This window comes from Sorex fumeus, unplaced genomic scaffold, assembly GCF_029834395.1.
Source record: "Sorex fumeus unplaced genomic scaffold, SorFum_2.1 ptg000013l, whole genome shotgun sequence".
Taxonomy (NCBI): domain Eukaryota; kingdom Metazoa; phylum Chordata; class Mammalia; order Eulipotyphla; family Soricidae; genus Sorex; species Sorex fumeus.
This window is the reverse complement of record NW_026606070.1, coordinates 32,682,762-32,698,471: the sequence shown is the minus strand read 5'-3', so window position 1 is coordinate 32,698,471 and position 15,710 is coordinate 32,682,762. Positions and strand designations below refer to the sequence as shown.

Here is a 15,710-nt window from a genome sequence, read left to right as displayed (position 1 = left end):
TAAGTATCCATACATTAAATCCAATTTACCATTCATTGAAATTTTACAATTTTTAAATAACTAAATTTTCCAGTTAGTACAGAAAGAAGAGACAAATATTTGGTTACTATTGCTGGAGAGAGAGAGAAAGAGAGAGAGAGGGAAAGAGAGAGAGAGAGACAGAGAGAAACAGAGAGAAACAGAGAGAGAAAAACAGAGAGAGAAGAAAGCACTCATTGGAAACAAAACAAAAAGCAGTTTAACAACAACCAAAACAAGGTTTCTGAATCAACCAGTAGAAAGATCAAAGATCTCTTAAGTTAAAGCAGACAAATGTGTTACTTTCTTTTCCTTTTAAAGCCCCAAAGAGTAGTTACACTTATAAACAGCCAAAATGAGCTTTGATTTTCATAGATTAACTAAAGTGCATATTTTGGAAAAGACTTACTCATATATTTCTAAATTGGTTATTTTGTTTTCAGTCACGTAGTTGCTTGGGATTAAGCCTTCTTTCCTACAACAAAAGGCATAACAAAAATCAAACAACTTGGTATGTTTGTGGCATTTTCATAGCAACACTCTTTTTAATGCCTTAAAGGTGAATTGGGAAACCAAAATCATTTTAATGATGAAATTACTAAAAGAGGGAAAAGAAGAATTTCTTTTCCACATTCAACTAATACCTCTGCATGATAAACACTAATATTCTGACTTATAACTTAATAATTAATGTAATTTTATGACAACAATATCAAGGAGTGAAAAGAGGGGTCAGATGGATAATACAGTGGTTAAGTTTCTTGTCTTGCATGCAACTCATCTGGTTTAATCCCTGGCATCACATACAGTCTCTGAACAGTGACCCCTATACACAGTGCCAGGAGTAAGCCCTGAGTATATTCAGGTATGACCAAAAAAAAAAAAAACACAACCCCACACAACACAAAAAGAAGAGTGAAAATATGTACTCTTGTGATCATTGGGTCATCATATTGACTGGTTAAAGCAGTTCTATTTCAATGATATTGACCTAACTTTTCTTAATTGCTGTAGAATATTCCAGAAATATTCTGGAATGTAGCCAGTCTCTATAGTTTCAGTCTTCTAAAGAAATTCTTGAACATCCTTTTTTCTGTACAAGTAAGAGTATTTCTCTAAGAAAGTTACTAAGTAGCATTTTTCTAGGCTGTCAAATGCAAAAATCTTTCAGTAGATGCAGCAAACTAACTTTGAACCAGCTGACTATGGACTGACTTACACTCTCTTAGCAGACAGCACATTTCTCTTTTATTAAATTTCCATCAACACTTGAAATTATGAGAAGATGACCAAAATATATTACTGAGACTTAAAAGCAAGTTACAGAATGATGCATAAAGTATAAGATTTAGGTGAATGAAATATGCAAACAAAGCCATATATTTCAAAATGTGCATAGGTTACCAAAAATTATTCAGAAAAGTACTGGCATTGTGGTGGTTTTGTTAGAGTGAGATTAAATTTAGAGCTAGAAGCAAATAACAGTGCTGACATTTTTATTATGTTTGCATATCATTAAGAAACTTCATTAACATTGAAACAAAAAATGAACAGATTTACTTGTTTAATTTTGGGTCACTTTTTAAATCTGAGGCATGATAACCGAGCATTAATAGAAGTGGCTTATTACACAGACCTCAACTTACTAATGTCTTTATTCCCAATAAAAATTCTCCTTTACATGTTAAGCTTAAACTAACAACTGGTTTTTAAAAATCAAATGATCAGGAAAATATTAGTACTGAGAGATATAATTTACATATTTCTAATAATTGTAATCATTATAATATTTTTGAGCCACCAAATCTTGGCAAAAATCAGAAATCAATGTCTACTCTCTCAGAGAGCCCAGAGACTCAAAATTCTTTTATACCCTGAACTTGATAATCTATTATGACAAACTGAAATCTAATTGCACCCGAGGATCTTTTTTCTTTTTTAACTAAATTCAACAATCAGGGACTGGAACAAAAGCACAGTGGGTAGGGTGTTTGCCTTGCACATGGTGGATGCGACTGACCTAAGTTCAATTCCCAGCATCCCATATGGTCCCCTGAGCACCGCCAGGAGTAATTCCTGAGTGCATGAGCCAGGAGTAACCCCTGTGCATCACCCTGTGTGACCCAGAAAGAAAAAAAAATTCAACAACCATCTCAATGCTTACTGTGATAATAAGTCATTATAGAAACGTGCGAATGTGCCAGAGCGAGAGTATACTGGGTAAGGCGCTTTCCTTGCACGCGGCCAACCCAGGTTTGATGCCAGTTATCTCATATTGTCCCCTAAGGCTGCCAGGTGTGAGCCTTGACCCAGGAGAAGACCCAGGAGTAAGCTCTGCGCATTGCTGGGTGTGCTCTCCACTCCACCCCGTCCCGCCAAAGAGAAGAGAAATGTGCATCTGAGTAAGATACGGCTCCTGTCCCTACTCAACGGTTTAATAGGGAAAAGGTGGGGGTTATGGATATCAGTACAAAATCTTAATCATAGCCAAAATGGTAGAGACTATGATTCCCAAGTTACAAATATAGAAATTGAAACCAGAGAGGGTAAATGTGTGCGTCGTCACAGCAACAGGTAGAGGCAGAATCAGGCTGTGTAGCTCCAAACTCTTGGACTCATGAATCTATAGCGTTCACATGGATAGGAAGGTATTGGCACAATGAGGCAAACGCGAAAATCCTGCAGAAACAGATCCACTACACAGAGATTTCTTTATGTTTCAGAAGTCTTCCAAGCATGGAAGAGGAGGAAACTTGAGAACCAAGAGTGCCAGTCTTACCCAAAACGGTCTCTTGCCTTCCACCAGTGAGGATTATACTTCTCCACTATTACGTATAACTCGGCTCTCCTCAGGGCTAAATCACAGGGCTCTCTAGGCACAAAATCATACAGCGCCTTGACTTGGATTTTCTCTTCACCAACCTCGGAGGGGGGAAGTGGAGGCAGGGGCTTGCGTTTTGAGGGCTGTGCGCGGCCCCGGTTAGACTGTTAAGTACGAAGGAATAAATCAGACCATTAGTTTAGCAAGCTGTGCTTGGAAAAAAAAGAGAGAGAGAAAAGGGAGAACATATAGCCTGCCACTTCCCTCTCCCCTTCGACTGCACCGAAGCAGAAACCAAGGTAGGCTCAACTTTGGACAGGAGTAACAAGAAAACATTTATATCCAGAAACACACCCACCATTTTGTAAATTTTTTAACCAGTATCACTTTTGCTGTTTTTTTTAACATAATGATTTTACAAATTTACCTTTTCACCAATGGTTTCACTTTGCTCTAAGGATTTTTCTCTCTTGGAAAAGGAAGATTAGCCCTTCCCATTTAAACATTGTGAACTTGTGTTTCTCCCAACATCACACTGAAAACACCAGCCCTTAAGACATATTAATAACCAAGACACAATTCCCTCTTCCCCACTTGCCATTCAGTGTCAACTTCTGCTCAAATACAGCAAAATACTCTATTTTTTACTCTTACAATCTTCTAGAGATTTAATCACTAATGATTATTAAGCAACTTATTGTGTTGCAAGGATTTTGCGTTTAGCAAAGAGTACCTTGTGAATGTAGGTCATAAAAATGAACCTTTCTCAGTCCCTTTCTTCCCCCAAATAGTACTCACTTTCTTCTTCTTTTGCAATTCATGAAACCACTTTCTTCGATGCTGAGGATATTTTTCTGAAAGTTCTTCATCTTTGCTCAGGCATATTTGTGTTCTCTCTTCTCTGCATTGAAATAGGATCACGTTACAAAGGATTATTTGTACTTGTATTATCTATAAACCCAGTAGTTGATTACGAAGCTTGTAAGAAAAAATCCATGTTCTGTCCTGTATTTTTATTTGGAAGTGCTCTTAATTCCATTTCCCTGAGCAAATATTTTCCCAGAGTTTCTTATTTGAGAAAAAGGGTTACTAAAAGCATAGGCAGTTATTAAATATAGTTGAGGAAGCATATCCATTCTCTGGAGCATTTTGAGGACTTAAATTATAACTGTGATGATGAAACTATTTTTAGTCACAAAGTTTTTCATTTATTTAAATAAATATAAACATATAGATACATATATAACTATTATGTCTACTACACACATAGATAACATATTATCTATATTAACCCATTTGATGGTAAGTATTACCAGTTGTCAAGGTATAGTGATTAAAACCTTGAGTCTGAATTTTAGCTCTACATTTCACTGTTGCCTTGGGTAAGCAATGTAATCTTGCTAAACCTCAATTTCCTTGTTCACAAAATGGAGATTGTAAAAAGCTATGAGAAACTCTGAGAGCTACTTACTTAAGCTTAATAAAGGAGACCCTCTTAGCCCTATGACATACAGGACAGGTTCATTAAATGTAGCTGTGATGTCTATCATGCTACTTGGATTTTACTCTTTTTAATTTTGTTTTGTTTTGTTTGCAGGTCACTCCCAGCTACTCCCAGTAGCTCAGGAACTACTCCGAGAGAGGTTTTAGTGGGGAGAAGTGTACTCCTGGAGGTGCTTAGCAGACCATGCAGTACTGCCAATCAATCTCAGGGCTCCTGCTTGCAAAGCATGCACTTCAGTCTGTTGAACTCTCTTTTTTGCCCTGGATTTTATTCTTAGACAATCATTTGCTAGGCACCAACCAAAAGTAAAAAAATAAAAAGCACTGAGCTTGAGGAAAATGGTCAAATAAGTAGACAGGATGCTTGCCCTAAAAAGGGTAAAATTACAACATGACACATAAACAGCAAACATGAAATAACTGTAAAGTAGAAAATTAGGACACATGTTGTGGAAACACAACCAAAGGAGAAATTAAGTCTATGAATATCAAGAAATGATCATAGAAGACCCAACGTTTAACTATGTCTATTAATGAATGGCTCTCTATGGAGGAAAAATGGGAATAGGGAATCCTGAGCAAAGGAAGCAATAGATACAAAGAGACATGGATTCTCAACAGACAATGAAGAGAATGAATGGATTCAGTTTACAGAAGTAACCTTAGGAAGATGACTTACCGTTTCTGCACGGAACAGCAACAACAGCAACAGAAAATTGACTGGATGGAATTATCTGAAAAGCACATCATTCTCAATGGTTAGAAAGCCATAGCTGGCAATATTGAGCAGATGCGGCCCCAAATGGTATTCGAAGAAAACATTCCCAAGAGTAGAATAATATAAATGATTATAAAGCATAAACAGAGTCTTGCCTATACCCTCCTTCACTAGTACAAGACAAGAAAACTGTCACTAGAGCAAAAAAAAGTTACTGGCACCCTGGCCAATGTGGTTTCCCTTCACAGGTTCTTGTCCCCAGGTCTGGTTTGTGTATTTCCTCACTCTGCAAATGACAGATGACCATTGTGCTCTAATTTATCGTGATCAGGACTAATGTCAGCAAACAAACATAGAAAAGAATATGATGCTAAAGACAACGTTTTCCTAGGACACATATTATGAAGGAGTTCGAATTCAGCCATCACATTTATTTATTTATTTATTTATTATTTATTTTTTAAATGAATCACCATGAGATGTAGTTACAAAGTGTCTCATGATTGAGTTTCAGTCATGCAATGTTCCAACACCTGTCCCTTCACCAGTGCACATTTCCTGTCCCCAGTGTCCCCAGTTTCCCTCCCCCCCACCTCTCATCACCATACCTACTCCCTTGGCCTGCCTCTATGGCAAACACTTTGCTTTCTCTCTCTCTCTCTCTCTCTCTCTCTCTCTCTCTCATTTTCCTTTTTGGCACCGTGGTTTGCAATGTTGTTACTGAAAGGTTATCATGCTCATTTCCAACTATCAATGTCATAGTGGTCCCATCTCTATCCTAACTGCATTTCCCCACCCACCCTTTGTGGCAAGTTCCAACCATGGACCAGTTTCCCTGACCCATGTTTCTATGTCTTTGGGAATTATTCACATACTATGTTGTTGTTTTGGCATTTTTTTCATATCTCACAAATGAGTGGAAATCATTTCATGTTTGTCACTCTCCCTCTGACTAACTTCACTTAGATTGATATTCACCATGTCCATCTGCATTACATTTCTTTAAAATATATATACATTTTTAGGTCAGGTATGTACCTCACTGATAGAGAACTTGCTTAGCACAAGTGAGGCCCAAATTTTATCCATAGTACCACACACACACACACACACACACACACACAAAGACAAAACTATTGAAATATAGTTTATATCAATTTAATATTTTATAAAATTGTATAAATGTGTGTAACATGATACATTATGCTATTTATTTTAGGTTCATATAGAAGTATATATATATAATTTTGACTAATTTACCTTATGATTAATTCCAAATATAAGTTGAATTTTTTCTTATATTCACATATTATTCGATATGCCAAACACAGTAACAACAAAGTCTCCAATGGAGACGTTACTGGGCCCGCTCGAGCAAATCGACGAACAACGGGAGGGCCTTTACTTTACTTTACTCTTATATTCACATATTAGACAAATAAATATTGTTAAAATGGCCAAGTTACCAAAGGCAATTTACAGAGAAAAGAAACTGCTATCTAAATGCCAGTGGCATTTTTCAAGGAGACAGAAAAATCTATTTTTAAATTTCTATAGAACCATAAAATACACCAACTGGTCAAAACAACACTAAAGGGGCAAAAAGAAGAATGGATATAAGTTATAAAGTGATTGTAGTAAAAGCAGCATGGATGAAAAAAACAGACATACAGACCAATGAAATGGAATTGATAGCCCAGAAATGAAATTACAAATAACTGTGCAATTAATTTCTGACAAAGAAATCAAGACCATCCAATGGAAAAGGGGAATCCTCTTCAACAAATATTGTTGGAAAACCTGGACAGTCACACACACAAAATAATAATACAAATAGATTATCATTTAACACTATAAACAGAAATTAATTCAGAAAATATTGAAGGCTTGAATGTAAGACCCCAAGCTATAGAAGAACATAGGAAAAAGACAATACACTTCCGAGCATTGACTTCAGAGAGATCTCTGCGAATCCAACTCCCATGACACAGGACACAAAAACAGAAATGAACAAATTGAAATATATCAAACTAAAAGCTTTTATACAGAGTAAAGAGAAAAATATCCAAAATGTGAAAGCAACCAACTTAATGGGAGACAATATTTATACAGTATTCTCTGGCAAGTATTAATCAAAATAAAGATACCATCCAATTCAGCAACAAAAAATTTATGACCCAATCAAAAAGGGAGCAGAAAAGCCTGGTAGGGCTGGAATGATAGTACAGTGGGTAGGGCATTTGCCTTGCATGCAGTTGACCCGGGCTCTATCCCCAGTATCCCATATAGTACCCTGAGCACCACCAGGATTGACTCCTGAGTGAAGAGCCAGGAGGAACCCCTGAGCATCGCCAGGTGTGACCCCCCAAAAAAAGCAAAAAAAAAATCTCTTTGAAAAGAAAAGAAAAGAAAAAAAAAGAAAAGAAAAAAATGCCTTGGATTCTGATTTCAGAACTACGGTTACCAGAAGGAGATAAGGGAGAGGCATCAAAGAGGTGGGTAGATGCAGGCAGATAGTGTTTCTTTAGTGGTGGACATAAATATTCACAAAATGAAGAGTTGTCAGTCAATGTTTCCTCCATTTAAGAAACAAGATTAATTAATGAGCAAAATATTTGAACAGACTTTTCAAAAAATGACATACAAGTGGCCCAAAGGCACAGAAAAATGCTTGCATTTACTTATTATTAGGATATGTAAATCAAAATTATAATGAGGTATTACCCCACATCTGTGAGAATGTCATCACAAAAGATTGAAAATAGAAAATATTGATGGGGACATGAAGACAAAGGAACTCACACACCATTGGTGGGAATGTAAATTGGTTGAGCCTCTTTGGAGAATGATGTGAAAATTCCTTTTGGGGGGTATGGGGTGAGGTTGGGGGAGCTCAGGATTCAGTGTTGTGTAGGTCTTGCAATATCTAGGCTCCAGGGCCACAGTCAGCAGTGCATGAGGATCTCCAGGGTTGCACCCAGCAATTCCAGGAGTACATATAGTGCCAAGAACAAAAGTAAGGTTGAAGTCATGCTAGGCATGTGGCCTAATCAACACACTCACTCCCAGCCCTGAAGATTCTTTTTAAAAAACAAAACTGCCAAATGATTTAATAATACCACTGGTTATCTATCCAAAAAATATAAAAACATAAATTTGAAAAGATCTATGTACTCTGATTGCAGCATTATTCACAAAAACCAAGACACTGAAAAACCCAAACATTCATCAATGGAAAACTAATAAAGAAGATGCAATGCATCAGAGCTATCTCTAGTGATTTGACTTCATGGGTAAAAACAGCAGAAAAAAAAAATAAATGGGACTAGTAAGTAAAGTAAGTAAAGGCCCTCCCATTGATCATCGATTTGCTCGAGCAGGCCCAGTAACGTCTCCATTGGAGACTTTGTTGTTACTGTGTCTGGCATATCGAATACTCTCGGTAGCTTGCCGGGCTCTCCGAGAGGGGCGGAGGAATCGAACTCGGGTCGGCCATGTTGGCTGCGTGCAAGGCAAACGCCTTACCCGCTGTGCTATCGCTCACACTGTTTGCATGGCAAAAAAAAAAAAAAATGAGCTGAGATAAATGAGCAGAAATTTTATCACTGCTGAATGGAAGAAAATATTTGCACACCATGAGTAAGGGAAAAGGGGCTAACGTCCAAGATACACAAATTACTCATGAAGCTCAATAACAACAAGACCTCAACGAGCCTGTCAAAACATAGGAAGAGGAGATGAACAGATACTACCTAAAGGAAGACATTTGGACAGCCAACAGGCATAAGAAAAAGTGTTATTACTACTTGTTATCAGGGAATTTCAAATCAAAATGATAATGAGATATTATCTTACACCAGTGAAAATATAATATAATATAATATAATATAATATAATATCAAAAGGACAGGAAATAACCACTTAATATAATATAATATAATATCAAAAGGACAGGAAATAACCACTAGGAGAAATCTAGTGAAAAGGGAATCTTCATAACTATCGGTGAGAATGATATCTGGTTTAGCCCCTGTGGAAACAACATAGTGACTTCTCAAAAAAGTAATAGGAGCTGGAGCAGTAGCACCGAAGATAGGGCATTTGCCTTGCATGCATCCAACCTGGGTTAAATTCCCAGCATCCCATTTGGTTCCCCAAGCACCGCCAGAAGTAATTCCTGAGTGCAGAGCCAGGAGTAACCTCTGAGCATTGCTGAGTGTGACCCCAAAAGGCCCCCTCCACCAAAAAAGTAAAAATAGAGCTTCTGTACAACGCAGTGATTCACTTCTTGGCATCTGTTCCAAGAACTATAAGAGATATATGAACACATGTGCTTACTGCAGTACTCAGGGACCATTCCTAGCAGTGATGGGGGAAATCATGTGGGATACTAGGGATGGGACCCAGGTCAGTCATGTGCAAGACAAACACCTGGCTTTCTGTACCACCTGATCTCCAGCTCCCAATGGATTATGTTCTTGAAGTTCTGGAAGGATTTTATGCCAACACTTCTGACATGGAGGTACACTGAACCATCTGCCAGTCAGGTCTAAACTTTTTTCTTTCGTTAGCTAATGGAACTCAGATTGAGACTTCTGGCAGAAGCTGAAGTAGGAAAAATAGGCACAATGGAAATATAAGTCACCCGCTCATGAAGCTTTCACAAGCCTGCTGAATCTTCGGGGGGCATTTTTATGGAGCACACAGTTTTGCATTATGATGAATTACTGCTCTACATGCTCAGTGCTATGGTTCAGCTCGTCAGGTAACACAGCTCATGATCGGCAGTTGGAATCACAGAAATAGTTCATGACCCATTCCCAAGCATTCTGTTTTCATCAGCAGTGAGACAGGAACCATTTTTCAAATTGTTAGAAAAGTTAATCAGCCCAGAGCCAAGACAAAACTCTAAATTTCTAGGAGTTTGGGCTCTGTTTCTTTTAAGAGACTGTACAACCAACATCATGCCTTTCTTCTGTACTTCATCCTCGGTTACTAGCAGTTCAAATAACTGTGAGCTAATTTTCCCAGCAAGGAGGCTATTTCTACACTTGAAATTTGACAAATTAATTCTGCATCTGGTTTAGACAGTTCTTAAAGCCACTTTTGATCCCAATTACTGAATATTTTCAATAGAAAGTATAATATACTTTAACTAGGATATTTTTTTTTCGTTGTGGGCCACAACCAGTGATGCTTAAAGAATACTCATGGCTCCATACTTGGTCCTCAGGACGTCACGAGGTGCCAGACATCAAACTCAGGCCTTTTTTCTTATTTTGGATATTACCTTTACTCATCCTTTTGACACACTGTTGGTCCAGAAGAGAACATTTCATTTCTACCCTAGAGAGACAGCTAGTCCAACCCACAGCAAAGATACATCTTTGCTCCCTCTGCAGTTCTAGCACTCATCCCTGCTTTAGGAACTTTCTCTCTTCCTTGTACAACCCAGAAACCATCCACTTCCTTTTTTTAAAATTAATTAATTTTTTTTTTTCATGAATCACCGTGAGATGGGGCTGGAGCCATAGCACAGCGGGTAGGGCTTGCACACGGCCAACCCAGTTTTGATTCCTAGCATCCCATATAGTCCCCTGAGCACCACCAGGGGTAATTCCCGAGTGCAGAGCCAGGACTAACCCCTGTGCATTGCCGGGTGCGACCCAAAAAGAAAAAAAAAACGAATCACCATGAGATTCAATTACAGACTTACAAACTTTCATGATTACATTTCAGTCACACAATGATCGAGTGCCCATCCCTCCACCAGTGCCCATTCTCCACCACCAATGTTCCCAGTATCCGTCCCACCACCTCACCTCCCTGCCTCTGGATCTGATTTAGACAGTTCTTAAAGCCACTTTTGATCCCAATTACTGAATCAGAGTTCCAATAGAAAGTCTAATATACTTTAACTGGGATATTTTTGTTCCTTGTGGGCCAAAACCAGTGGTGCTTAAAGACTACTCATGGCTCCATGCTTTGTCCTCAGGGAGTCACGAGGACCACATTCCCTTTTACTCTCTCTCCTTTTGGGTGTTTTGGTTTGCAATATAGCTACTAAGTGGCCATCATGTTTGGTCCATAGTTTACTTTCAGCATGCATCTCCCATCCTGAATGAGCCCTCCAAGCTTCATTTACTTAGTGGTCCCTTCTCTATCCCAACTGCCTTTTCCCCCAACATGTCAGGATTCCAAGCTGAAACCACCCACTTTCTAAGTAACATCCCTAAATTTGATTTCTGGGACTAAGATCAAATAAATTACCAAGACTCCAAACTCTGCACCACATTGTATATTATTGAGTCTGGGGGTTTAGTTTCTGATTGTCTGTTTTCATCTGGCAGTATTTGTATAAGTAAATTACCAAAACTATTCTTCAGAGAGAGAACACGTTAGCACCTGGGGGGCTCTGTCTATTTTGGAAGAGAATGTCTAATCGACGTTCTTGTTGTTTATTCCAGTGTTTTTTTTAAGGTGTATTTTGCTTTGGTGTTTCTGGTTTTGCATTGCAGGACCTTGCACATGCAAGGCAAGCTCAGAACCACTAAGCTCCATCCCTGGCTCTCCCAGTTCTGCTTTGAAGCCCCATATAGATCTGTATCTATCCAGGCCAGGAGATGCCATGCCAAAAGGCCGTTACACAAATGGGTGAAACAGGTCAGAGATGGTGCATTGTGGCAAAATGCTGTGTCAGAGTTCCATTTAGAGGTTTGCAGAAACAAAATTTTGAAAAACACTCTCTACCTCTCCTCCATCACCATTTTACACCCTTATTGCATTTATCCCAACAGCATACAAATACTCTGTTACTTCATCTATTAAAAACAAAACCAAACAAAACAAAACAAAACAAACAAACAAACAAACAAAAAAACCCCAGCTGCACTGGTGGAGGGATGGGTATTTGATCATTGTATAATTGAAACCCAAGCACAAAAATTTGTAAGTCTACAACTGTACCTCATGGTGTCTCACTAATAAAATTTTTTTAAAAAACCTAGCTGCCATTTTTATTCAGAGGGCATCGCTATTTTTTCTTCTTTTTTCTTTTTTTTCCTTTTTTTTTTTTATTAGTGAAACACCATGAGGTACAGTTGTAGATTTACAATTTTTTGTGCTTGGGTTTCGATTATACAATGATCAGATACCCATCCCTCCACCAGTGCCCATTTTCCACCACCATGGATAATATCCCCCCCACCCCCATCCCCCCATCCCCCTCTGCCTCTGTGGCAGGGCAATCCCCTGTGTTCTCTCTCTCCTTTCGGGTGTTGTGGTCTGCAAAAGAGGCATTGAGTGGCAAACATGTTCAGTTCATGTCTACTTTCTTTCTTTTTTTTTTTGAAATTAACTCTTTTTTTTTTCCCCTTTATTTTATTTTATTTTTTTTAAAGTTGTAGATTTACAATTTTTTGTGCTTTGGTTTCAATTATACAATGATCAGATACCCATCCCTCCACCAGTGCCCATTTTCCACCACCATGGATAATATCCCTCCCACCCCCATCCCCCCATCCCCCCGTCTCTGTGGCAGGGCAATCCCCTGTGTTCTCTCTCTCCTTTTGGGTGTTGTGGTCTGCAAAAGAGGCATTGAGTGGCAAACATGTTCAGTCCATAGTCTACTTTCGACATGCATCTCCCCTCCTGGGAGGATCCTCCAAACATCCTTTATTTGGTGCTCCCTTCTCTATCTGAATAGCCCTTTCCTCTAGGATACCCGGCTGGCCTCTAAGTTATGGAGTAATCCTCCTGGTGCTGATCTCAGCTATTCTTGGGTATTAATCTCATACTTTGTTACTTTATATCCCCCAGATGAATGCAATCTTTCTATGTCTATCCCTCTCTTTCTGACTCATTTCGCTTAGCATGATACTTTCCATATTGTACCACTTGTATGTAAATTTCATGACTTCATCTTTTCTAAGAGCTACATAGTACTCCATTGTGTAGATGTACCAAAGTTTCTTTAACCAGTCATCTGTTCTTGGGCATTCAGGTTTCTTCCAGTTTCTGGCTATTGTAAAGAGTGCTGCAATGAACAAACAAGTGCAGATGTCACTTTGACTATACATTTTTGCCTCTCTGGGATATATTCCCAGGAGTGGTATTGCTGGGTCAAATGGGAGCTCAATTTCTAATTTTTTGATAATCGTCCATACTGTTTTCCAGAAGGGCTGAACCAGTCGACATTCCCACCAACAGTGAAGGAGTGTCCCTTTCTCGCCACATCCGCGCCAGCATCGGTTGCTTTTGTTCTTTTGAATGTGGGCCAGTCTGTGAGGTGTGAGATGGTATCTCATTGTGGTTTTGATCTGCATCTCCCTGATGATTAATGATGTAGAGCATTTTCTCATGTGCTTTTTTGCCATTCAGATTTCTTCTTTGAGAAAGTTTCTGTTCATTTCATTGCCCCATTTTTTGATGGGGTTGGATGTTTTCTTCCTGTGGAGTTCCACCAGTATTTTGTATATCCTTGTTATCAACCCCTTGTCAGATGTGTATTCGGTGAATATCCTTTCCCATTCTGTAGACTGTCTTTGTATTTTGGTCACTGTTTCTTTGGAGGTGCAGAAGCTTCTTAGTTTAAGATAGTCCCATTTATCTATCTCTGTTTTCACTTGCTCGGCCAGTGGCATGGCATCTTTGAAGATACCATTAGCTTCAATGTCATGGAGGGTTTTGCCAACTTTATCTTCAATGTACCTTATGGTTTCTGGTCTGATGTTGAGGTCTTTAATCCATTTTGATCTTACTTTTGTACATGGTGTTAGGCAGAGTTCTGAGCCCATTTTTTTGCATGTAGCCGTCCAGTGAAGGGCATCGCTATTTTATATGCACAACTAAATCTTTGTCAAATCACTTCTATTTTGTTTCCTATTTACAAACAAACATAACAAATGAATAGAGTCTTCTCATTTCCTCTTACTCTGTTCCAGTCAAACTCTTGTCTCAGTTCCCTCAGACTGTTTTTGTTAGGTCTTGAGTCGCCATTATACAAGAGTCAGCTCTGCATCTTCATCTTATTTGCAGCATTCAACCCTAAGTTCTGTGCTCTCCTTCTCATCATCTTTGCTGAACTTCTCTGTACTTCCCTAACCTCCTAGACTGATGTTAGGCTGTCCCCAGAGATTTTTTTTTTATCTTTTTTCCTCTTCTGTTCCTTCCACTTTCTTGATGATCTGATTGCTTCCTGTGATTTTAAAACCATGTGTCGGATAACATCCAAATACACATCTCTTGCCCAGTTCTAAGAATTCCATACTTGATTACCCAAGGCATTCTCAAACCCTTCACTTAAATGCCTCGAAGACAACTTAGGTGAACATAATGAAACTCGAACTCATCCTTTCCTCCCTCCATGCTTTCCCTATGTATATGTACCCATCTCATTGATTACAATTCCCTTTTTCCCAGGTGCCCACTAGTAATCTTGGTGTCATTTTTGACTCCTTTAACCTCTCACATCCCAGTTCATCAGGAAATTATGCTACTCAGCCTTTCTTTATTTTTTATTATTTATTTAACTTTTCATTGAATCGCTGTGATATACTACCTCAGCCTTTATTGTTTTTATTTTTAATTTTTATTTTTTCTGTTGAGTCACCATGAGATACTCAGTTAGAAAGTTGTTCACGATTGGGTTTCGGTCATAGGATGCTCATTGTACATGCCCAGTGTACATTTCCCACTACCAGTGTCCCCAGTTTCCCTTCCGCCACTACTCCCATCCACACTCTCTCCCAAGTCTGCCTCTATGGCTCTATGGCAAGCACTTTTCTTCTTTTCTTATCTCTCTATCTCTCTCCCTCTTTTCCTCCCTCCCTTCATCCCCCCCCCCCTGCATTATGTTTGCAATTCAGGTATTGACAGGTTATCATGTATATCCTTTTTGTTGTTTAGCTTTTTAATTAAATCACTTTAACTAAAAAGTGAGATAGACCCTTACAAAGCTGGGTTTCAGTCATACAGTGTTCCAACATGCATCCTTTCCACCAGTGTACATTTCCTAGCATCAGTGTTCCCAGGTTCCACCTCCCATCACCCCTCACCTCCTACCCACTGACTGCCTTTATGACTGCTCTTTTCTTCTCTCTCTCTCTCTCTCTCTCTCTCTCTCTCTCTCTCTCTCTCTCTCTCTCTCTCTCTCATTCTCTCCCTCCACACACTCTCTCCTTTTGGGAGTTGTGGTTTGCAATATTGATACTAAAAGGTTTTCAAGAAAATTCCTTTACGTATTTTTAACCCTCAAATCTTGCCCAGTGTGATCATTCACAGCTCTTATTGTCATACTGGTCTCTTGTCTATCTTACCAACCCTCAGCCCCACACACTTGTGGTTAGTTCCAACCATTGACCAGTCCTCCTAGCCCCTGTTTTCCCTGGCCATGGATTTTAGTTTTCTACTATATATTTTTTATATACCACAAATGAATATAATCATTCTGTATCTGTCCCTCTCGTTTTGACTCATTTCACTCAGCATTATACTCTCCATGTCCATCGATTTATAGGCAAATTTCACGACTTCATTTTTCCTGACAGCTGCATAGTATTTCATTGTGTAGATGTGTCATAGTTTCTTTATCTATTCATCTGTTCTTGGGCACTCAGGTTGTTTCCAGATTCTGGCTATGGTAAATAGTGC

At 38.8% G+C, this 15,710-nt stretch overlaps 1 protein-coding gene across 1 annotated transcript in view; it reads right to left on the bottom strand.

Moving 5' to 3' along the window:
• Window positions 1-5,092, bottom strand: part of TXK (TXK tyrosine kinase) — a 45,036-nt gene extending 39,944 nt beyond the window's left edge. Inside the window, exons 1-4 of the mRNA XM_056111219.1 lie at window positions 5,022-5,092; window positions 3,638-3,740; window positions 2,798-3,003; window positions 428-493 (exon numbers count right to left, since the gene is read on the bottom strand). Of these exons, the coding sequence (XP_055967194.1) occupies window positions 428-493; window positions 2,798-3,003; window positions 3,638-3,740; window positions 5,022-5,092 (446 nt within the window). The remainder of the gene's footprint in view (window positions 1-427; window positions 494-2,797; window positions 3,004-3,637; window positions 3,741-5,021) is intronic.
• Between the last annotated feature and the right edge of the window lie 10,618 nt (window positions 5,093-15,710).